The 24,742-nt window shown below is 51.4% G+C and overlaps 1 protein-coding gene across 1 annotated transcript; it reads right to left on the reverse strand.

Annotated features, from left to right (window-relative positions):
* Window positions 1–124: 124 nt before the first annotated feature.
* Window positions 125–22,066, reverse strand: Nsg1 (neuronal vesicle trafficking associated 1). Its single transcript, XM_034508590.2, has 5 exons — window positions 21,898–22,066; window positions 21,382–21,536; window positions 18,153–18,269; window positions 7,139–7,249; window positions 125–1,304 (listed from the first exon to the last, which is right to left on the reverse strand). The coding sequence occupies exons 2-5, from the start codon at window positions 21,508–21,510 to the stop codon at window positions 1,104–1,106; spliced, it is 558 nt and encodes a 185-aa protein (XP_034364481.1). The 5' UTR covers window positions 21,511–21,536; window positions 21,898–22,066; the 3' UTR covers window positions 125–1,103.
* Between the last annotated feature and the right edge of the window lie 2,676 nt (window positions 22,067–24,742).

Genomic DNA, 24,742 nt, shown 5'->3' on the forward strand with positions numbered 1-24,742 from the left:
TGCTTGTTCACAAAGGTCTCAGACTATTTGCCACTTATTTCTGACCTACTAAAGAATGCTGAGACTTCTGACATGCCCACTAGAAACAACACATTCTGAGAACATGGAAGAAAACAATCAGGAATCACTTTTTCTATTTAATTGTCTTACACATTTAGTTTACCTACTGGTGATTTTGTAAACATATACTTTAATGTCAAGATTCAGATTGAAACATAAACATACTTTTGATACAAAGATTGTGGACTTAGATATTCTATTTGCAAGGTGCCACATCAGCCCCCTACCAACCGTCCTGCCCCCTTCCCACAGCACAGGAGTCACATCTGTTCACAGAAGAAAAGCTAGAGTAGCCCTGACTTACCCAAAATTACATTTCACTTTGCCCACTGGCTAATAAAGCAAAAAACCAAAACTGCACCTGCATTCAGGGCTGTACGTGCAAATATATTCATAACAGGAAAGAAAAAAGCCAGTGGGTTTTCTTCCTATCTACCACATTACAGCAGACAGCCCACCCACAGAAAAACAGGCTCGACAACCCCCTGGCCCAGAGCCAGCTCCTCCCCACCCCATCCTTGTGCTCTGCTCAGGGGACATACCAAAGAGGACCTCCCAGAATTGCCTGACAGGGCTGCATCGTGGCGCACACCTTCCCTTCTCTGCGCCACTCAATAGTGCATCTTGGCAGTCAGCACTGGCACCGGCAAAACACGGGATCACTCTAGATATGGCTATGGAGTAAGGTCTGCAGACAGCAAAGGGGTATAAAAGAAAACAGGGAACCACCAAATGCGCTGTTCTGATGGCCAGACCCCTGGCATAGCCAGTATCCAGTGAATCCAGTGAAGGAGCTAAGTGAAGACTCCTCAGCATGGACAGTGGCATCAAGCTCTCTAAGCAATGCTGAGATAGATGCACTTGTTCTTACGCCTGTGGGTGGTCCGCAGCAAGTTTTATTTGCAAAGCAGCATTAGCAAACAGAAGCAATTGCACCGTAAATGAGTAATCTCTAAATTATCGGTAATTATATTTAATGAAATGTCCCTCAAAGTCCCTTTGTTGCCTTCAAGTGACACATTGTAAGGAACCTGCCCTGCTTGCTAAGCTGACTTCTCTGCAGCTTCGGTCTCCTGTTCTGACAGCTTCTCTTCTGACAGAACTGACATCCATGGCGACACGGAGCGGGTGATGCTCTGCTTGGCCAGGTTGTAGTGGTTTATGACAGTGTAAAATTTCTCCCGGGCACTGGAGTCTTGCTCCGTGTAGTAGCTCTCCAAGCCTTCTGGGATGCACTGGGTATTCTGGAAGACAAGAGGCCGTGGAGATGCAGTAGATACAAGGGCATGCCAGCGTGTGTCTGCAGTTACTGTCCCCCAATAGCTCCTAAGCATCTCCCCTGAGCTTGCAGGAAGAAAGACTAACATGGACAGAGGAGTGGGGCCTGCCCTCAGAGAGACAGCTGTGTAGAGGTTGGCAGTGGTGCAGTGGGCTCCCAGGAGAGAGGTAACAGGCAGTGTGTCTCCCTTCACACTCATCTATTAGAAGCAAGGACACTTTGGACACGCCTACAAACAATCCAACTGAAATAGGAGGAGCACTGAGGAGGGCTTTCTTTGGGCGGGCAGTGAGATGGCCAGTGGGTAAAGGTGCTGTCAACTTTGGCAACCCTAGTTCAATCCTCAGGAGCTCTGTGGTAGGAGGAGAGAACTAGCTCCTTCCTGCAGGTTATCCTCCAAGATGAGCCATGCAATTAGCATAGCAGCCTGTAACAGCCATAAGGCCATGTAACTAACACGGAGCCAAGAGAACCTGAGTGGTTGTGACAAGCAGCTTTGGGGATGGCTCCCAAAGAACAGCTGTCCCCGCCAGTGTCCACATCTCCCCTTGTCAACCATCTCTGACTGCCCAGAGAGCAAAACCCCCAAAGCCACAGGGCAGCGAAAGATGGACCCGGAACTCCAGATGGCTGACTCCCTGTACTGCCTCCCATTTGTGCTTCTGAGACCAGCAATAAGTATCCCATCCTGTCCAGCCATCTAAAGCTTGTCATACCAAGCCAGCACAGGTGGGAATTCAAGACCCAACTGTTAGAGGGGGAAACCTGTCATTTGGGAGTTTTAGACCCAGACACTCATCTTTTTAGGCCTAGGGTAGCTTAGCAGATCTGTGCTGAGGCCATCCCTGAGCTCCCTGGAGAGTCTGAGTTCAGCATCTCACCCAAGGCCACAGCCCAGGTAGAAGAAAGCCCTTCTGGTTTTCACCCATGCCACACAATGCTGAGTTGCTCTCCCTCTCCTCTCAGATGGCCTAGTTCTTCCAGCTCCAAACCCAGGTTAGCTTGCCAAGATACCAGCAAGTAGTTCCTAGGAACTTTCTGTTGCCTGAGTCTGAAAGCCAAGGGCAGGTTCATGGGACAACCCAATTGGATGCCCTGCCCTAGAGAATGTCGTGCGGATCTCAAGCCTTCTTCCTCGTATAGTGAAGGAATGGAGGGACTGCAGTGTGCACCCACACACAGGCTTCCTTTTTGCTACACCCAAGTCTTTAGAGTATTTTCAGGCCATTTCTCTCACTGTGAGGTTCATGCCATTCAGTCAATATTATAGGTGGAAAAGTGGAGCCTAGAGAGATGAAGAGGCTTTATGAAGCAGATATGAGAGCCATACAAGCAGATATGGGAACACAGCTCCAGCTGGGACCTCCTGTCATCATTGTCTACCACTACAGATGGGCCACCCATCCAGGGTGTTGATCCCAGATTCTCTACCCAACTCAACAGCATAAAAAATGTGAAACAGACCTTTCCATCATCTCTACCCACAATGGGTCCAACCTGTTCTTTTCCAGAATCTATCACTGGCATCTTCAGTCCAGCCAGCACTTGTGAGTTCCTGCCTTGATGCATATGACCTTATGTGTGCATGCCACCTATACTTCCTGGTGCAGCAGCTCCCATACTGCCAACCCCTCACAACCCTCAGAGGTAGAGATAGAGCAGTCAGGGTGCTCAGACCTAAACAGTGGGAGCATGAGATGGCACACCTCTAATCCCTGACTGCCAGGTTCAGTGAGACACCCTGTCTTAAAAGAGGACAGGGAAAAGTAATTGAGACGTAAGATCACAAGACTTTGACTTGGCCTCAAGTGTGTGCACATGCACTCATGCATGTGTGCCATGTGTGAGTGTGGATGGAACCAGGATGCAGGATGCTGTCTGCAGTGTGGTCCTTATTCAGCCAGAGGCCACTGGAGCTGGGATGCGGTATCACCCTCTGAATCCAGATCTACTTGACATCACTCTGCTATTGCTTGGTGTCACAGGACTGAGCCTGAAGGACATTGATGGAGAAAGGAGGCTATAGTCATGGAGACCAGCCATCTGGGCAGATCTAGAAGCTACTTATGGAAGGTCCTGTTCTTTCAGAGTGAGCTCTCTCTCCTAAGAACTTCCACACAGTCTGTTATGGTGTAGGGCCTGGGACTGTGGGCAGTAGTTGGCAGGTGGCTAAGAACCTGACACAGCCTAATTCACAGGCAATAATTAACATAGCCCTGCTGGTCACTCACCAAGGTCCAACTGGCCGCCTCCTCAGGAGGTGTATAAGGCAGAATATAAAGAATCTTGGTAGAGCTGGCCCCATGCAGGGCTTGTGGGTCATCACTGGGGTCTGGGAAGATTATGAATGGAAACAGTGCAGGGCCCAGTGAGCACTCGGGATATCTGAAAATACAACCGTGGTTCCATCCTCAAGGCCACACCCCTAACAGCTCAGACTGTGCCCTGCGTGTCCTTTCTGAGCTGTCAACCCTTGAGCATCTCAAGTGTCTCTACCTCTGGTGAGGTAATGATGTCAAGTATCAGCCCTTGCCTGTGGAGAGGGGTCTCAGCAGCTCACTAGACTCACTAGACCCTAAAGCATAAAGCTTAAAAGTGGCTGCAGGCTCCTGGGAGTGCCGAGAGCTAGTTCAGAAGAACCACAAAGCAATAGAGGGTATAGCATCCCAGGGACTAGCACTGCCTGAAACCCACTGCTACAGACAAAACCTAGCTTTGGGCTTAGACCATAGTCCCAGTTGAGATCTCAAGTGGTCTTTCAGAGCCCTAGTCCCCTCATCTCTAAAAGAGGGCTAATGTACCCCACAGCCCGGCTGCTTCCCCTGTAAGGATAAAAGTCAGGATGGGACAGCTTAGAAAGAAGCCAGGGTGTGGCCAAAGATAATGAACAGAAAAGATCAAACACTCCAAGCACCCTCCAGAATAGTGTCCTGACCCTAGCCCAGCACAAGGAAAGCCCCTACGCTGCAGAAGAAAATGGCTATGTAGACCAGCTAGGACTAGAGCTGATGCAGCTCCTCTAGCCTGCAGCTCCACCCTCACTCTGTCCTGATACACACGCCTTTCCAGTCCTTGGAGAAGTGGGAGGAAGGCTGCAGGAAGGACTCCTGTCCAGTATGGCGCACACACAGCACAGGACCCTGCTAAAGCTTTGCAAGACCTGAGAAGCAAGACGTCAGGGAAGGTGTGGGCATCCGGGAGCAGCTGGAAAACGGCCCTGCCATCCAGGCACCTGGCTGAGAGGACAGCAGGTATTGTCTGACACCTCCCACATAACATGGCCACTAGAAGATGCTGAGAGGCCTCTGAGGGGCTGATGGTGTCAAGAACCTCAGAAGGAGCTGGGAGCACAGATGTTCATTAAGTCTGTACCCATGTGGAGAAAGGTTCTCACATACTCTTTTGGTAAAAGAAATCAAGTCACCTGTGTGGAAGGAGCATGACTGCCAAATGGCCTGGGCTGGGATTACTGTGGAGTGTGAACAGGGTCTCACTATGGCCCAGGCTGCTTCCATCTGAGTGCTAGCACTGAAGGCGCACACATCATGACCCTGGCTCTGTCTGCCTTTTAGCTGCTTCTGCACACTTCTCAGCTTGGCCATTTGGCTGCTTGGTAAGACTCAGGCTTCTGGGGTTCCCTTCCCCCCAGCCCCAGGCATCCTGTCCTGCAGATTCCCCGGCTCAGCTGGTACACTTACAGAGGCCCTCAGATAATCCATGCCGAAGAGTTGAAGGATCTTAACAACATGGCCTTGGGCATGACAAAGAGCCTCTGAACCCTGTTTCCCATTGGTAAAAAGGAAGAGGCACCCCCTTAGGGCCTGTAGGTGGCCATCCAGGACAAGTGTGGCTCACAGACCTCATGACCAGCCCTCCGTCCCAGGTAGATGTGGAATGTATGTGTGCCTGAATGAAGGGAAGGAGGAAAGCCTCTCCCACTCACCTCGCTGTATCACCACCATTGCCTGCTGCCATTAAAACACTGCTAGAAAATGTACACGCCCACAGCAATACACTCCAGAGCTGCCTGTGGAGTTCTGGGTTCCCAAGGGAGTGCGGACAGCAATCCCTGTAGGGCCTCTTCTACATCCATGTTCTGTCTCCTCCCACACAGCTAGGGATCTGATCTGAAGTCAGCCTGGGACCAGGCCTCCATCTTCTTTATCGTCACACTTCTGTACCTGCTTCTCCCAAAGAACTTGGGTTTGCAGAGTGGAACCAACAGTTTTAGCTTCTCACTGTGCTGGGCAAGGTGCTTGCCCCCAAACCAGAGACAATGGGCCAGGCAGAAAACCCAGGACAGCTCTGGTTGGTGAAGTGCTGGCCCATCATCTGTGACAGTGGCTACAGTAGGGAGCTATCTCCTACCAATCTGTTTCCCACAGAGGCGCCACTGCCCCCTATGATCAGCCTGAGTAACCCAGCTTCAGGCCAGGTGGTCCTCATCTGTCCCTCTGGCCTCCCTAATTCAGTCTTCCTGTCTGTCTACTGTCACACGGGTCTGCCTCTCCATCCCCACTGTGTCAGCCATCCAGACCCTCTCATCCCTGCCCCACTGCAGCAGTCTCTTCTGTCAGCACACTGTCTGTCTCTTCCAGTGTCCAGGTGACCCAAGGGATCATCTTCATCATGCCCCCTTTTCTGGTGCCTTTGCTAGGAGCTCAGGGTGCTGAGCAGTGTACAATCTTGCTGTACTTTGGCCACTCTCCCTAATGCCACCAAGCATACCCCAGTCCACCTGCTACTCTCTCCATCTCCTACTTTGCCCTATGTTCCAGAAGCTTTCCCAATGTGGACCACCTTCTAGAAAGGGCAGACTCCCATACTCCATGCCAAGTCCTCCTCACTCAGTGTACACAGGCCTGCCCACCTGCCTGTCTCATGTTTCTTGGGCCAGAAGGTGTCGGGAAGGTGGGATCTTTGCTCCTGGCTGTAGGTTACTTAGCACCCTGAGCAACTAGCGTTCTCATGTGGCAGGTATCCTACAATCGCTGCAGGAGGAAGGACTGAAAGGCAGAAGCACCAAAGGACCTTGTAGTGTGTAAAAGGTGGAGGAGAGGTCCTGTCTGCCGTACGTGAACTTTCAGCTCTTCTAACTTGCTCTGCCAGGGCATTGCAGTTTCATCTCAGCAAAACCCAGACACATCCATCCAGCAAGGACCCACAAGCAGTGCAGGCTAGCACACACTCTCAGCACCTGCTCTGTTCACACGTCAGCAGTGCCAAAGCCTGCACAGGACCATTTCCCATCAGCTCTGGAAAGTTCAGAACCAGAGTGAATGAGACATGGAAGCCTCTAGCAAGTGGGCTACACCTCTGCTCTGCTCCAGCTCCTATCTCCGCCCTGTCTTCCCTGCCTCCTATTTTGCTTCCTTAGTCCTCTGTGCAAATGCATCTGTGCCGACAGCAGGCTCATGGGAAGGAGGCACAGAAGCGGAGAGAACATTTCCATGTGCGCAGGTGTCAACATGGCCCCTGCAGCGAACCCACAGGAGAACCCAAGAACAACCCGTAGGCAGGTGGTCCCCTTTGTGTGGTTTGGGGCAGGGCTTTCCTGTTGGTCATTGCACCCTACTCCTGCCAGGTACTGAATGGAAGTGTCAGCCTGGCACTTTCTGCCCCACCCCCACCCCCTGGGAGGTATCTTCCCCAGGAACAAGCCTGGCTGCCCAGGCGGGGTCTTCAGTGAGGACCCTCCTCACTGAAGGTGTACAGCCTGCTGTTATAAGGCCCTAGGATTGGGGAGGAAAGAGGTTCAAAGGCATCCTGGAGGCTGAGGGTTGGCATGCAAGGCCTTACCTTCAAGACAAACCCATCAGGGCAGGCGCGGTCATATTTGTACACTTTGTAGACCACCAGGAAGACGACACAGGTGAGGAAGGCCAGGGCAAAGAGGACCAGCACGGAGACCTGCGGGAAGAGGCAGAGATTGCCTTGGGACTGGGAAGACAGCTGATTGACAGATGCAAGCTATCATACACATAGGTATGTGCACATGCGCAAAAAGCCTGGGGAAACCTTTGATTGGTCGGTCATTTTGTATGCTCTAACTTTTCAAAACATCCACATGTCACCATGTGTTTCGAGCATCCTAGGCTACAAGGTAAGCCCTGTGCAGACTCAGGACAGCCTTGACACTGGCCACATGACTCCCAGGCGACTTGGGCCCTTGACAGAGAGGTGGGGCTGGATCAGGATCTCAACACAGGTTGCCTCACCCAGAAACACTGCCTGGCAGGAATCCACCCTGCCAGGGAGCCGGCTGCCTGCCTCTCCTCTCCACTCACTGTTCCTACCCACACGGCTGAGTCATGGAGATGCTGCACACCTGTAACCCAGGCACTTCAGGAGGATCAGAAGTTCATTTCCAACCACACAGCAAATTCAAGGCCAGTCTGAACTACTTGATATCCTGCCTCAAAGTAAAATAAAAATTTTAAAAATATAGCAAGGCTGACAAGATGGCTCCATGGGTAAAGGTGCTTGGCACCGAGCTTGATGATTGATCTGAGTTCAATCCCAGAAACCCACATAATAGGAGAAAACTGACTCCTGAAAGCTGCCTGTCTGTCTCTGTCTCTCTGTCCCTGACTCTCTCTCTCTCTCTCTCTCTCTCTCTCTCTCTCTCTCTCACACACACACACACACACACACACATACAGAGGTAATTAATATTGTACTAATTTTTTATTTTTAATACTCTATTAAGGTTTTTTTTAATATTTAAAAATCATAAAGCCAGGGGACAATGGCTGTCAGCCTTACAGGTATCTGGAAAACAACAAAATAGAGGACTAGGAACCATGCTCCCGACCCACAGGGAAATACAGTGTGTCCAGCACAAGTGTCTGGGGCTGGGGCCTCATTTGAAAATGAGCTTTTGCACATGGGTTGTGTTCAGATGACTTGTCAAGTCTGGCCAGTGTCATTACAAGAAAAGGAACTGAGGCAGAGACACACTGGTGTGACCATCATGTGTGGATGGAGGCTGGAATAATGCATGCAGCAGCCCCAGAGATGGTGGTAACTCCACAATGGGACTCTGAGACAGTGTATCCCACAGACACTTCAACTTCAGAATTCTCTTGCCTCCAGAAACCTGAGGACATCTAGGGTTCCCCCACCTCAGGGTAGTTTGTTCAGGCAGTCACAGGATTTGTGCTAAGGAGCACAGACCTGGGTCACCTTCCTTGAAGACAGTTCCCACACACATTTCTTCTGCAGATTCCCCAACCTTTTTCAAAACTCATTTTGTGTCTTCTCATTTTCTTACCCTTCAAAGCCCTGGCCAATCTCTGGACCCCGGGGAGGGTTTGAAACACCCCAGCCTTGTTCTGAACACCAGCTATATGGGCAGGTACCAAATAACAAATTATCAGCTCCTTCCTGACTCCTGGGAATAAAGTGTGTCCCAGTTTGGAGACCTTCATGACCTCTTCCCCTCCCCCACATACACATACCCATGAGACAATTCTAGAACACAGAACAAAATGACTGAGTCAGACATTTGCAATTCCTCCAGGTTTGGGAACTCTCCCTGAGGCCTTCTCTACAAGGACAAACAGAGAGTCCAGTTCCAGAAGAGTTAGACCACCAACCACTCATCCTTCAATCAACTGCAGGACAGAGTAACCAAAAGAAGGGTGAGCCAGCCCTTCACAGCAGGGGCTGGAAGGAAGATGGCCTGAGAAGAGAACCCCTTGTGATCCTCAGTCTCTCACCTACAAAATAGAGGTTCCAGTCCCATGCTGATGTTTATGGTCTGCAAGAGATCACAGGCAGGCACACAGTGGGCACACCCAGCCTCCATGCAGAAGCTGAAAACCCTTGATGTCACACTTGGTTCATGACAAAGGCCTAGATATCAAAGAGGAAACACCTTTATCTGGGCCATCAGGACTCCAGGGAAGCTAGGAACCCCGGGAGGGACCATGAAGGAAGAAATATGGAAGCTTCTCAGAATGACCCAGACCAGGCACAAACCAGACTATGTTAACATCATTGGAGCCCCACCCACAACAGTGACAGCGACTATCATGAATGAGAAACGGACATCAGGATTGCTGAATGGCGCCCAAGTATTCCCTGTGCTTGGTCTGAGCAGAAGCCATGGGCACAAATAGAGGGTCCCACTTATGGGCAGAATTCCTGTAACCTGGGGCTACTGGGCTACCATTTAGGTTTGAATATTAAAGTGTTCTCCTAAAACGCTTACTGTTGAAGACTTGGTCAGCAGCTGGTAGAGCTACTGAGATGAATGGGTAATTGTATAGGTGCCAACTTTATCAGTGAGTTACTCCATGGACAAGTTCATAGCTGAAAGACTCTCAGGAGGTGGGGCCTGGCTAGAACAAGTGAGCACTGGGGGTTGAAGGGGCATCTTATCCCTGGCCCCTTGCCCCACCCCAACTTCCTGGCTGCCATGAGTGAGCAGCTAAGCCTCACTAGACCCTCTCCATTATGATGCTTTGTCTTGGCACAGTATTAAAGGCTTTCCACATTAAAACAAACAAACAAAATCATTTGCTTGTAACCCCAGCACTGGGCAGACAGAGACAGGATACGGCCATCCACCCTAGCACAACCGGTGATTTTCTGAGGCAGAAAGAAACCTGCTCTCAAGAAAAGGGTGGCCATGGCCTGAGGGATGACACACAAGGTTGCCCTCCTGCCTTCACACATGCACAAAACAAACAACAGCCAGATCCCCGGTGTTTCAGTAACACAAACTGGGCTGAGAAACTTGGAACTTACCAAGGATCTTGGGATGGGAAGACAACCTGGGTTACCCAGGTGTGATGGGTTATATATGCTTGGCCCAGGAGTGGCACTATTAGAAGGTGTGGCCCTGTAGGAGTAAGTGTGGCCTTGTTTGGAGTAGGTGTGTCACTGTGGGTGTGGGCTTTAAGACCTTTATCTTAACTTCCTGGAAGTCAGTCTTCCGATAGCAGCCTTCAGATGAAGATGTAGAACTCTCAGCTCCTCCTGCACCATGCCTGCCTGGATGCTGCCATGTTTCCACCTTGATGATAATCTACTGGACCTCTGAACCTGTAAGCCAGCCTCAACTATATATTGTCTTTATAATGTTGCCTTGGTCATGGTGTCTGTTCACAGCAATAAAACCATAACTAAAACACCACGTGAACCTTCATCGCCTCATCGGCGTCCTCCTAAGAGTGTCAGGTTGATTTAGGGACAGAGCAGAGATGGGGATGTAGGGGAGAGTGAAGTGAAGGTACAAAAACAGAAAGGCAAGGAACAGACCCCTGGACCCCCCCCCCTCCCCCAGCCTAGGCTGGCACATAGCCCACCTCCAAATTAGTACTTCCTAGGCAGGCCTCTGGCACCTAGAACCAACCCAAGAATTGTCCACTCAGCAGACACAGCGTGAACATGGCTTGGTATTTTGGGTTTAATTAAATAAATAGCCTCACACATAGGATGGGACCATACCCAGTAGAGCTTTGTCCTTTGTATCCTGAGGAGGCCTAGGCGAGCCACAGGCTTCCAGACCAGGCTGACCCTACCCTTCTCAGCCATGGACAAAAAAACCTAGAGATTCCCTTGACAAGAAAGGAGTTGACTCACAAAGAGCTGCCCTCTGGGCCACACCTCTCCCAGGTACAGGGGATATGGTGACTGGGTCCACTTTTATTTTGAGACTATGCCTCATTAAGTTGCCCAGGCTGGCTGTGAACTGGCCTCAGCCTCACAATCGATTGGAATTCAGGCCTTGCCACAAAGCTCACCTACCACCATATTTTCAACTCAGACAAGTGTGTGTTAAATCAGAAGGAAAAAAATTAATACAACAAGGAGTACATAACAAACTGGCTAGACTTATCTCTAGACCAAGCCTGTCAACATTTGCTTTTCTCTTCATGAAGGGGCCTGTGAGGCCAAAGTGCCTTCAGCCAGAAGGTCCTACCTTCTCCTACCTTAGGAATCCCCAAGTAGTCCAGGAACTTTCTCAGGTGATCTGACATGAGCTAACCAAAGTATCTGTCTCAAGAGTTGGCTGAGCAGCCTGCAGGTGCCACTGTATCACCCTGGTGTCAAGTCAGTACAGGCAAATAAGAAGTGTCACGAGAGAGGCAGGACACGGAGGCAGCTCTGACTACTCTGGAGATCTCCTGGAGGAGCATTGGCCTCAAGAGACAAAGAGTTCATTGAGAGGTGAGAAAAAGGGGAGGTGGAGATCAGAGAGGCCTGTGGTATCAAAAACATGGTGACTAGTTGCATCATGACCTATGAGGAGTGGGGACATGAGCCAGCTGACTGAGCTGCCCATCAGCATATCAAGGAACTGGAATCTAGACAAGTCCTCAGTGTGGCAAGACCTCAGGAAGCAGGTCGAGGTGGCGAGGCATTGGGGAAATGCAAATCATACCAAGGAGATGCCACACCACACCCACTGTAATGGCTGTACCAAGAGCTGGTGATGTGCAGAGGAGACCCTGGAACCCTGATAGCAATGAAAAATGATGGCCCTGATGTAAGAAACACAACATAAACTACAAGAATTACCATGGCAACCAGCAATCCTACTCTTGGGTATTCACCTACAAGAATAAAAAACAGGCTTTCAAGCAAACGTTTATACAAAGAAACACTATGGCTGAATTTTAAAAATGTGGTATGTCTACACAACAGAATATTACTTGGCCTTCAAAAGGAATGAAGTTCTGATTCATACTGCAATAGATGAACCTTGACCATGTGATGCTGAGCAAAAGTCAGACATAAAAGCTTGCATACTGTACGTTCCACTTTTGTGATGGGTCCTGACAAAGGACACCGTGGGAGCAGAAAACTGATCAGTGGCCGTTAGGGGCTGTCGGGTGGGGCTCACAGCTTCCCCGATAATGAAATGTTCTACATCTTGACAGTTGGCAACTGCTCAGTGTCACTAAACTGTACTTTGAAATGGTGAGTTTTGTATCTGTATTTTAATGGACCAGAGGAGGAAAGCAAGAGTCCCTGGATGCTGGTATCCCCAAGCCAGAGCAGCCCTGTGCAGGAAGCCAGTAGGTTCTGAGGAGCATTTCCTGGAAAGGAACAGTGAGGAACAGACTGTGTCCCTTGATGAGACTAAGGAAGAGATGGGGCTCAGGGTGTGACCCAGTGAGAATAATGAGGGGGAAAGGGTCTCGGAGTGATCCCAGTGAAGCAGGGAAGGGTGCTTAGACCCAGTGTGGTTGCCAAGTACTGCTCAGAATCCCCCCTCCCACTTAGCCTTCTGCCTTTCACCAAAGTGTCACAGTCTATGGGTATGGGTCCCAGTCATCCAATTGCCAAGGCACTGGCTACTGACCATTCTTACAACACTGCCCACCAGGCACAAACCAGCAGAATCCCAGCCAAGAACGGTGGGAGAGACACTCACAATCACACAGACACGGGGTGGGTGTCCTAGGTCTGAGTCCTGTACTCATCCCTGTTACAGCTGACCTTGGGGCTACTCCTTAGTGAGAAGAGCAAGGGCATGAAAAACAAGGCTCATGAAGGGCCGGGGCTGAGTAGGTCAATGGTGTGAGGTCACTTACAGTCTCTGTCCTCCATCCCTCAGGGGGAAGGGAAAGGAAAGAAACCTTTTGCTGACTAATGCAGTACAGGAAAGGAAAGAAAAAAATCTGTCAGAGAATGAATCTTGAAACCTCCAAGTGTTTACAAGACTAAATATTTTAGGTACCATAGAGAAGAGAACATAGACACAACCCCCAAGGTGATTCAACCTACATTTTACTTAAGTAGGAAAGAAGCCCCCACTCCATAGCTAGACCCAGAATCTGTGGACTCTGCAGCCACAGGTCTGGGTGGTCCCAGCTGCAGGCCCTCAGGGCATTTAAACAAGTTTCTAAAGTAGTCTCTCTTGCTACCGTGAATGAAGACACCCATACTCTACTGGATGTAGAAAAATTGCATCACCGTTTATAAACAGTTAACAAGTGTGACTTAGAACCTGCCATGGGGATTAGTAGGGAGTGTGCAAAGCAGGCACACAGGAAGCTCAAGGTCATTAAGGACGAGAGAGAAAGAAACAAACCACCCACAGCATCATTTGCAACAGCATGCATGCCAAGGGACACCTGCACTGCAGCATCCGGCTGCCAGCTCTGAGGACCATCCTTAAGTGGCCTGTCCTAAGATAGCCTCCCGGCTCTTCACTGACCTTGAAAGGTGGCCATGTGCAAGGCTGGCCTTAAGAATTTCTTAAGGTGGTACCAGAGAGGGCTGTGGTTCCACCCCAGAACCCTTAACTGGATTGGAAAGGGAGAGTGCAGACCTCAGAAGACAGTCTTCTTCACCCTGGCAGCCACAAAGCACAGGGAGCAGGAGAACCTGGCCAAACTTTCCCTGAGTCTGCCTTGTTGTGCATCCATCTCCCAGGACATTAAGAAGCAGCCCAACAGCCATTACACACTACCTGCTCACGTGGGAAAGCACAGTTTTGTTTTTGGGTTTTTTTTTTTTTTTTTTTTTTTTTTTTATGTTTAGGTTTATCGCATTTGAGCAACATCTTAACCTATATTTACGCTCCGTGTAAAAACACCTCTGATTAATTAAATGGCTGCTCTCCCTGTTGACTCAAGCCTCATTGGAAGCCTAGGCTTTTGGCTGCCACACAGTGAATCATCCTGCTATCCCTGTGTAGCAATCTTATGAACCCTACCCCCCACCCCCTGCGCCAGCTGTCACCTAGCAACCAACCTAGCAACCTTGCAGCCAAGAGATTAACCCTCCTGTGATAACCACAGTGTAATATCCAAAAAAGACACTTTGTTTCAAGGGTGTCCTCTGAAGTTGAGATGGGCACACCTTAACAATACAAATAAAGGACAAAGAGGCTCACATGTGCACACAACTTATCTGCTGCTTCAAGGTCTAAAAGGCAGGATCTCCTTCCCTGGACTTACACACATACAGAAGAAAAGATCCAAACTATCGCCGTCAGAATGGTATGCTATTCCTACCATCACCGTGAATAATCCCTCGTGGGATACTCAGAGGGTAGGTCCCTGATTCCAGATATCCTGTTTCTTCTCGCAAACCCCCATGTTTGGAAAAGACCCCCAACCTTCAGCCAGCTGACAGTATTATGCACAGCAGGTACATGGCCTATTGTATGTCTGCACTCAGGGACATGGAAAATATCATTAAGTCTTAAAGGCCGAGAGAACTTTATAGAAGGGTGGACAATCTTAGCATCTCTAAAGGACTCCAGCCCTCCAAATGTTTCTGCTGCTATGTCAGACTGTTCCCCCCCCCCCCATTAAGAAAAGCATGGAACCTCCAGAGACATTACTCCAACTGTCCAGCTGACTGAAATGTATGCTGCCTGGGTGGAACCTTGTGGAACTCTCAGGTCCATGTGAGGAACTAACTTTCTGGTTTCAAAGCATCTCAGAGCTGACAAAAGCAAGGGATGCCCTAAGAACATGGGCCGGTCCTGTAAGCCAGCCCTCGGTGCCCCCAGGGCACTGCTCACCTCATTGTGCTCAGAGGAACCAGCCCTAGCAGCTGAGTTTCGGGGATCCTACCCTCCTTCTGCCATTTCCTGACTAAGACTGTCATCTGCTGGCCCCGTAACAACTGTCCAAGTGTCCCCTATAGAGAGCACATACCCATCTATGGCCCAGGAAAAAGGCTAGATCGGTTGAGCTACCTGGCTGTTAAGGAGCCCACGGGGACACCCTAGAAATCATGCCAACCCCCTTCCACAGGAGTCTACCGGAATGATGGATGAGTCACTCATTGACTTAGCCAGCTCTTACTGAGAGTGTGGTAAGCGCCAGAGCGATGGTATCGAGGACTCTGACAGTGCTGGCACAGGCTACTCGTAAGTGCTGTCTGCACATACAGACCCTACACCTTCATGTTTGGCCAGCATTCATATCTCAGGGGGCTGCTACAGCCTGGTTTCCTTTTTCAAGGTCATGAGCCAGGTCAACGGGGCCTCTGCTTCATAAGACCAACTCTTCAGTGCCTGCTTGGGATCTCAGATCACAGGGCCCATGCCCAGAGAGAGAGAGGTATAAACTAGTCCAGCTTCTTAAAAGAGGACAGCTGGAGGGCAGTGGGGCTGGGAGTTGTGACACAGAAACAAGACAGCAGAGGGAAAAGGACACTTGTCAGGGGTGCCATCTGGCTCAGCTGCTGGAGCAGGAAGGAGACCCGGGTCTGTGGGGTGCAAGGCAGCAGTGGTAGGTGTAGGAAGGGGTCTGCATCAGCAGAGGAAAGGGGTGTAGTGAATGACATCCTTGCAAACCTGTGCTCTCCAATGCCACAACCCAAGAGCAGACTTCCTGAGCTCACGCTCTGTTTCAGTCTCCCCCTGACTGACATGGAAAGAGAGAGATGGCACCCTACTTCCCGAATCACTTGTGGCATCAAAAAGATAAAAAGCTTGCTTCTGTAAGCACCACCTCCTGGCAGAGAGCAGCAGGAACTTGGGATAAACTCACCTCTGGGAGCCTCAGTGTGAAGGGAGAGAGAGGGGGACAGAGTCCTGCCTGGGGATGGGGCTCAATCATCTCTTGGGAGTTCATAATGGAAGTACCAGGTTTTAGAACCCAAGATGAGAGGAGTCCCAGACATCCTCTGGGGGTGACATAAAGAAAGCACAGAAGCCAGGCTTAGGGAAACACTGACGGCCGTGTGTGAGACCAGGCAATACTGCAGCGCAGAGCAACCCTCTAGTGGGTCCCCACTGTATCCAGTATTTTCCCAGACACCCGGGAGAAAGCAAGAGGTGAAGTAGGCTTCCTGAGCCCAGCAGCCTGCCACTGGAATGGTAGAGACTGTCTGAGGGCTTCCTGTATCTTCTGAGCCCTGAGGTTCTGGGCAACAGAAGCCAGGTAACCATGCAGAGGCCCAGCCATGACTGCCTAGAGCCCTGGGGCCAAATCTGCGTCACTTGTGCCTTAGGCAAGGGACCTAGGGACCCATCTCAGGTGAGCGTGTGAGAAAAACACAAACCAAGAAAGCCAAAGGGGACAGAGCCCGGCACACAGAGACACTCAACAGATGGAAGGATATTTGGTTACCATACTACTCTCTGACCTAAAGTGTGATGGGGACAAAAACCCAATCAGATACAAGAAGCCAGGACATGTTCAGACAAGGTGACATTCAGTGTAGCTTTGACACTCGGGTCTGCTCCTGTATCTCATCCCAAGTACCCATGATGCTGATAGGCAAAAATACGTCAACAAATGGCAACTATGCTGATCCCACAGTAGACGGAGATGCTGACCTCAAGTCAATTCATCTTAATACTGGCCATGAACCTCAAACATGTTAAAAGCCACCCCCTGATCCAAGAAGAGCAGCTCAGCATACCTGACACCCTTCCATACCCACAGGGATGCAGACACAGACCACTGCACTTCTGCACCTTAGGTCCCTATTGGAAAAGCATACCTGTTACTAGCAGGGAAGAGAAAGGAGGCTGGAAAAGTCAGATGCATCACCCGTGCCTTAGGCAAGGGGCCTAGGGACCTGCCTCAGGTAAGCATGTAAGATAAACACAAACCAAGAACACCAGAGGGAACAGAGCCTGGCACACAGAGACACTCAACCGATGGAGTAAATACCTGGGTACCATACTACTCACTGACCCATTGTACCAGGAAGACCCAGACCACAGTGAGAAGCAACAGGAAGAAGGGAATCTGTTTTAAAAACTCCATGAAAACACTCTGCTTTTCTGGATTCCCTTGCAGCTATGAACTAGGGTTGATTCCCCAAGCCTGTCCTCTGTAGTTCCCACGACCACCCAAGAACTAGACATAGATAATATAGATGCCCTACAATGTGCCAGGAGTGGGTCTGCACTGGCACACTCATGAAGAGATTGTTCATACATCTAGTGGATGACCATCCATTCATCCAAGACCACTTATTAAGGTCTGAGGATGCCTTCCAACTAACCCTTTTGAATCTGGTCCATAGACATCATTTTATTTTCTCTTACATATTTCCTGAAGAGTGAGGTTGCCAGAATACCAGCATCCCAGCTTGTTCCTCAGCAGATAGCAATTTAGAGGACACGCACCCTTGCTGTGAGGAAGGCTCCTCCCACCAGAGCTCACTGGCATTCCAACCCTTTCAGCAGCCATTGCTGGGGGTAGAAGATGGTGAAGAAGGATTGAAGGTTGAACACATGGGCTCTACAGCCAGACAGACTCCGGTCATGGCTCTGCCATAGAGAGCTGGGACCAATAAGCCTGCAGTCCCCCCCGCCCCCCCACCCCCCCACCCCCCACCATGAGGTGGAATGTGGGAGAGCCTAGTACCCAAGAACTACAGAAGACAGACTTGGAGACCAACCCAATGAGAAGTACCCAACCCACCCTCATGAGGTGTGGTGTAGGAGAGTACCCTGTTCATGTGGGATCCCTTGGAGGAGGAGCTCGCCTAGGCACAGAGCCCTGCCTGGATAGGTAGGTATAAGTGTCTTGGGCTGTCTGCTTCCTTCCTGCAACTGTCAGGCAAATATTTCCATGTTTGCTAAATGTTTGTTCACGCTTTTTGCCTTTGCCTAAAGGGAAGTTCATGGGTAGGTTTTCCCTGTTATAAAAATAAACGATACCTGATTATTTTGGAGGACAAGACAAAGAAAAAGGAAAAACTTAAAAAAACAAACAAAAAACCCATGGAGAGCAACCCGGTTGGGACTGGAAACTGTTGGATCTGCACAGCCTGGATAAATAGAATCACATCCTGTTTCTGCCCCTTTAAAAGACCTCTCTGCAGCCTGGCAGATGCCTCCCAGCCTAAGGGTAGCAGCTCAGCCTGGACCACTCACCTTAAACCTCTCGGTGACACCCTCCGTGATGCTGACGGTGAACTCGGCTATCTTGGGAGGACGGGCTTTTCCTTTCTTGCGGTCAGGTTCATATTCAGTCTTAGTTTTCACGACGACCTTAGCCAGGAAACAGAGAGGTATATGGTCAGCAGTAAGCCAGATGTGTTCAGACACATCTGCCCTGAGCAGGTGGGTCTGGGACTGTCAAGTTCAGAGATACCCACCGCTCCTCTAGGCAATGAGAACAGCTTCCACCGAGAACTCTCCGTGCAGACGCTTTCAGAGACATTGCCTATTCATGGTCCTACAGCAGTCCCAGGAAAAATACAGACCATGGGGACATAGAAGCAACGCTCACTGGTCAAGGCCACAGCAATAATGGCTGGCAGATGGAGTATCCACTGTAGAAGAGCCCTAGCCCAGGGGGTGGAGGGGATACCTCTACTCTCTCCTATTGGCATTTCTGTGCTACCCACCTGCTGGACATGTGTGTCACTAGGGGAGATCTGAACACAACTGCCTAGCATCCAAGAACTAGCACCTGGAAATAAACTGCTCAGGGAGCCTCTTGGACTACAGAGCGTGTGTGGAGGGTCTCTTTCTTTCTTCACCCACCACTCTCTCATGTGAACCTGGAAACCCATGCTCCATGCTACAGGGACATTCCCATCTTGGTCTCCCCAGCTCTGCCTCTGTTGAAGACCCATTGCCTTTCTCTTTTCCTTGGACAGGGAGAGTGAGGTCAAGGAGTTACCAACCTCCAATCCCCAAACTCACTCCTAGAGCAGGTACCCAGCAGTGGCTATGGGCTGGGAGAGAACCAACCACCCCCTATACTTCTCCTGGAGGGAGAATGTCCTTTATTGTTCCATGGTTTAGGAGACACCCACTTGTCCTGACAATAGGACAAGGGGAACCGAGTGACTCCAAGGAGAACTGAGTGACTCGGGACAAACCCCAAGCAAGTGACTGGGGGGACACTCCACTCCAGCCGTGACCTGTGGAACCAGCCTCGAGAGTGGTCTTAGTGAAAGCAGCCTATACCTGTCATTGAGGCAGAGAGCCTTGAGCTTCAGTGTGTACTGTCAAGTTTTACTTCCGCCATGCCACTCTCCTGAAGTAGACAGGGGGGTATCCACCCCTTCAAGACATCATATTCCAAGGCAGCACTGAGCTCTGGCCTGCCATCCTCACAAGCCAGCTGCACCCATGTAGCCTTGTGACCTTGAACAGTTTGGATCTACTTCACTTGACCCTGAGTACAGAAGGCTTCTTCCTGTCTTATTCATACCTGGAGGCTATAAGGCATCTGGAACTGTAAGAGTGAGAACATCTGTGGCCACTTAGCACACCTAAATTCAAACCGTATCTACCACTAACGGACAGGTGACCTTGGAAGGGTCTGTTAAAGCTCTCTAGTCTAGCCCTTCATTGCTGTGTCTGTCAAATGAAGGCAACGGTAGTGGTGCCTCGCAGAGATGTGGGCATGTTGACGGTTAACCTATGAAGTGCACAGGACAGCGCCTGGTGTGGTGTGGCAAGTGCACCTAATTGATGTCAGGCAAGGCTATGTCCCTGATGTGAATGGCAGCCCTCAGCACCAGTGCATATTCTCAGGTGGGTGCAAGCTGGCTCTCAGAAGTCCCATTCCCCCACCTCACCCCTGAATCATGTCAGATGTGAGAGGTGTCCAGTTATAAGCCGAGTGGACTAAGCAGCAAGGCTAGAAACTCCTAGGAGGCCAGTGACCTTCAGCATGATGACCTTGGGTGCATTTGGTGAACTCTGAGAATCTGTCTCCTCTTCGGCAACTTTGGAAGCCTTCTAGCTCAAGGGCCTCTTCCCACAGGAATACCTTTTTAGGGAGCACCTCCATCAGTTACCTCAGGAGAGGAGAGAGAGACTCAGTGCCTTGCAGGGCCACCTGGCCTACTCCCGAGCAACAGAACTGGCAGGCAGAACGTGGGAGTTGCCTGAAGCCCTCCGTCTTGTGGCTGACCATTGCAGGCAGCTCTGGAACGGAACACACTGAGGGCAAACAGGATGCTTGGGCCGAGCAGAGGAAGCCGGCTGGTAGAGACGCTGTCTCAGGACACAGAGTTCCTGGCACAGGCTTCTGGTGCTCCTTGGCTGCACATATCAAGGCGAGAGGGTTCGGGGGATAGGGACTAAGCCGACAGCCCGACACAGGGTGGGGGTCAAAGACTCAACAGCCCTGTCTCTCCTATGAAGGCCAGTCTGGACCAACAGCTGTGGCATGGGGTACACAGGTTCATGCCACTCAGTGTATGAACAGCAGATGAGCTTCCTTTCCCAAAGGGGAACACCTGCTGGCAGCCCCTTCCCTGCTCCCATGTTGCCATCCCCCCACCCCACCCTTAAAAAAAGACAGTAGAATTAGGGGGATGAAAACACTTTGGGAAGCTAAGTTTAGGAGTGAAAGAAACCTCCAACAGTCACCATTGAAGACCCACGGCAGGTCCCTTCTATATCCCATTCTACTGCTGCCCAGTGAGCACAGAGCCTGGAGCCAGAGCCTCTTTATCGGGAAAGAAATGAAGACAATAAATGTGAAAGCATGTGGGAATAGTGAGCAAGCTCCTTTGTGTTGGGACTGGAGATGCAGGGCGTGTAGCTTTACATTAGCGTGAGGTGACGCTATCTTCTACTTTAAGGGTAGAAATTGCTTTTAAACGTTATGGCCTGAAAACGGCTTTGTGGAGCAATGATACCTCACTGGATGCAGTGTTTAAGAGGGGAGTCTTTAAATCAGGGGAAAAAATACCATCAGGATAAAGATGGTCCTGGTTACACTGACTAGCATTGTCGAGCTCAAGCTCAGATCTGGAGATGTCACAAAAGGAACAAAGAGGAGCGAGAGCACACACCCAGTGAGGCAAGTGGAGCTGAAACCTGGCACAATAAGGCACAGGACCAGCTAGCTGAGCTCACTCCTGACCCCCACCCCCTGCCAGCATCGCTCTCATGAGACTCCCCCAAATCAAGAGGGGGACTTCCACTGAAGAGACAAAGGTGTCATCTAAGGCGGGGGGCCTCCAGCATCACCAAACCCATAATCACGAGGGTACATTGTGCTCGCCCTGCCTTCCTCCTCCTGGCTGAGCCCGCCTCCACCTCTCAACGTGCACAAGGCGTTTCTTTTGTTTCAGTTGCAGCTGAATATTTAGGGGTGCACACTCAGCAGCGCGGGAATGTCAGGGGCTCATACCTTATCTGGGGGTGGGAACTGCAGCTGGTTGACATCGAGGGGCGTCATCAGAGGAATGGTGTCGAAGCCATCCTCCAGCAGTGGCTGCTTGGTGCCCTTCTCTGCGAAATTGTTCCCCAACTTCACCATGGTTGCGAAAGACCCGAGGCTGCGGCCTGCGGAGGGAGGGCCGCGCGGGGGTCAGGGCGAACGGTAGCCCAGCCGGGGCGGGGCACAGCCAAGAAGACTTCGCACACCCACCCGCTGTCCCCGCGGCCGCCGTCCCCGACTGATCTCCCCAGAGAGGTGGCAGGGACGCGGCGATCGCAGCCGGAACAGAGTCTCAGGCTGTGTATTGACTGACATAGAAAGACTCCCATCCCGCAAGGCAAATTACGGCCGGGTGAGGGGATGCCACCCGTGCCCAGCCTTTCTGGACGCGTCCCCTGTCCGGTGGCGCTGGCCTCCTGCGGGTCTCCCGCGGCCCTCTGCTTGAGATGTGCTCCGCTGCCCGCCCCGCTCGCCACCTGCACTCACCCCACGCCTGGCTCCGGCAGATCTGGGCTCCAAGCGCGCTCCGAGGCTCCGGGTCGCCCGCTCCCGCGCGCAGCAATGGCGGAGGCGGTGCCGCGGCCGGGGGATCAGCTATTGGGTTCTGTGCCTCCCGCCTCCGCGCGCCGCCTCCTTCCTGCCGTTCCCGGGGGCCGCGCACGGGAGTGCGCGTGGGGCCGCGCCGATGCGCCTCCGCCTTGACGCAGCGCCGCCCGCGCGCGGATCGGTTGCACAAAGGAGCACGCGGCTGCGTTGGGGGTCCCCCGGGGACCCCGCGCGCTCCCCGACCAGAGGAAGGAGAACCTGAGATTCCCGATGCCTGACTAGGGGAATACCCGGACGGGCTGCGCAACCCTGGGGCAGCGTTCGAGCGCGGGGCGATTGGGAGGAAGGAGGGGAAGGAGGGGCGTGGGGAGATGCTGGGAAGCCAGGGAGCCCCAAAGGTGGATGAAGACAAGATGCAGGCGCACCGTCGATCAGATTTGAGAATTCTGAAGGATGACAAAGATTTTCGGAGGACAGAGTAGGTGATAAACCTCGGTGGCCCTTAGTGTGAGGCTGGATGGGAGAGGGAAGGAAAATGAGGGCGGGTCCCTATAAAAAGAGGGAGGTTGCAGGATGTGAGGTAGTGCTGTCCACTAGGGATGCTTGCCTAGAGTGTGGGAAGAAGAGGACAGGTGTTCAGAGCTTACACTTCTGCGCAGGAGAGGCAGGCTAGCCAAAGCTGTCTGTGGTCAGGGCAGAAGGGAAGGTGAGAATCTCCGGACCGGACCGCAGCTTCAGCCCGCCTGGATAGCACAGAGACCCAGAACGAGGTTCTAGGCTGCCCCAGGCAGCTGTCGCGGCCACCCCAATGAAGGCCACTGCACTTCACAGACCTCTAACAAGCCTGGCTTGCAGGATGCAGGATAGGGAACACTGCTTGGATGTGGAAGCGAAGCTACAAAAGAAGGGCTGCGGGCCGGCGCGGGAGGAGCAGCACCTCACCATCCGCAACCGTCATTCTGTTCCCCAGAGAACTTAGACGTCCCATGGTTGTTATTGGGGCTCTAAATATCCCCCCAGAGGACCCGAGGAATAACAGAAACCTTCAGGAGCAGCCTATAGGTCCAGATTCCAAACTCTTCAGGAGGGCCCCTTCTTCAAAAGGGAGGTGTGAGGATGCTGCACGGGCTTCTCTGCCCAGGCTTTGGCAGGGTCCAGGCTGCCTTGGAGTCAAGTCAGGTCAGCTTGGCTAGGGCCCACAGTCTCCTCTAGGGTGCCTTTCCAGGCTTCTCCAGACAGAGGAAAGGGCTTGAAGACACCTGTCTGACATCAGGTTGTCCTCTTGGCAGCTGAGAAAGGAGTTAGAAACCACCTAGTCACAGGAATGGCTTTATCTCCATCTGTCTCCAGCCGTTTCACAGCATTAGCCTACCCTGGAGTCAGGATCCATACAAGGAGCAATAAATAGGGTTGGTCACACCCCCTCCCTCCAAGACAGCCAAGGAGCAGGCTATCCCAGAGACAGCCAGGGTCGTGCTGTGACTTGCCGGCCTGGGGATTGCTCTTTACTTCTGTGTGGTTTTCTTTGCTTGTATCTGAGCCCCAGGAAGGGCACCAGAAACACAAAGTGCACAAGATACACCTTTCAAGGGCAAAGCATCAGGAGATGTAACTGAGAGTCAGAGCGGGGAGCAGGCTCAGGGAGGAAGTACGTCCCAGGAGGAAGAATGCAGAGACAGCATATTCACTTCCTGTCACTCCTGGAACACATGACCCACAAACTAGCATCTCTAAAGGAATGGAAGTGTATTTTCCGCACTGGAGGCCAGAGGTCCTCAGTCAAGATGTGGACTGAGCCCTACTCCCTCTGGAGGCTCCCGAAGAACCTCTTCCTCTTCTGGCTTTGGTGAAACAGGCGGTGCTTGGTGTGTGACTACATCACCACAACCTATGTCCAGCATAGCCCTTCCCTCTACCTTGTATGTGTCACCTCACTGCTGAGTTGGGGACCGCTCACTCTGGTGTCTTTAGTGAATTATATCAGTGGCTGTGTGTGGTAGCAACTGAGCCATATAAAGTCAGGCTCACAGATTCTCAGGATCAAGGACACCGGCAGATCTTTAGGGGACCGTCATTCAACTTACTCCAGATGTCAAGGATGTAGTGTTTTGGGCGCCCAAATAATTTCTAGAGGAGATGAAGATATCTTTGGGGAGCCAGGGGGTCAGTGAAGTACTATGTTGAAAAAGTCGGGGTCAGAAATGCCACATATGGGCCCAGCCAACCTAAGTGACATCGGCTCCATTCTCGCACTCACAGTCTAATTCCCAGGGCCATGAAGGATTGTTGACAGAATATGTGTTTTATCCAGATGAGTCTTGGAAGTATACATCAGCATCCCTTACCCCACTGGTCGTTGTAGCAGAGTTTTCCCCTAATCAACTATAGTAATAAATACAAGAAGCCCATCACTGGGCAAGAAGGAGGAGGACTTCTGGGTTGGAAAGAGAAGGAGGGAAGGCAGGAGAGAAACTTCTTTTTGGACTGTGGGAGCGAGGCAGACACAGTGTAGGCTGGGGGCTGTTAGTTTGGGTGGCTGTTCTGCCTCCATCTCCTTTTTGTTCAGTCTGGGCCCCCAACTGTGGGATGGCACTGGCACAGCAGGCTGTGACCTTTGGGGACAAACCACATCTAAGCCATAAAACCGTGGCCTGGTTTGAATCATGTCTCCCTTTCAGGATCTTGGGCTAGTAGGCTAACTTCTCACTCTCTGTGCCTCGGTTTCCCCATGTATAATATGGAAGCCATGCTGAACCCCTGTGGTGGTATACTGAGACTCAGGGTG

Source organism: Arvicanthis niloticus, chromosome 7 (genome assembly GCF_011762505.2).
Source record: "Arvicanthis niloticus isolate mArvNil1 chromosome 7, mArvNil1.pat.X, whole genome shotgun sequence".
In the NCBI taxonomy this organism is placed as follows: Eukaryota; Metazoa; Chordata; class Mammalia; order Rodentia; family Muridae; genus Arvicanthis; species Arvicanthis niloticus.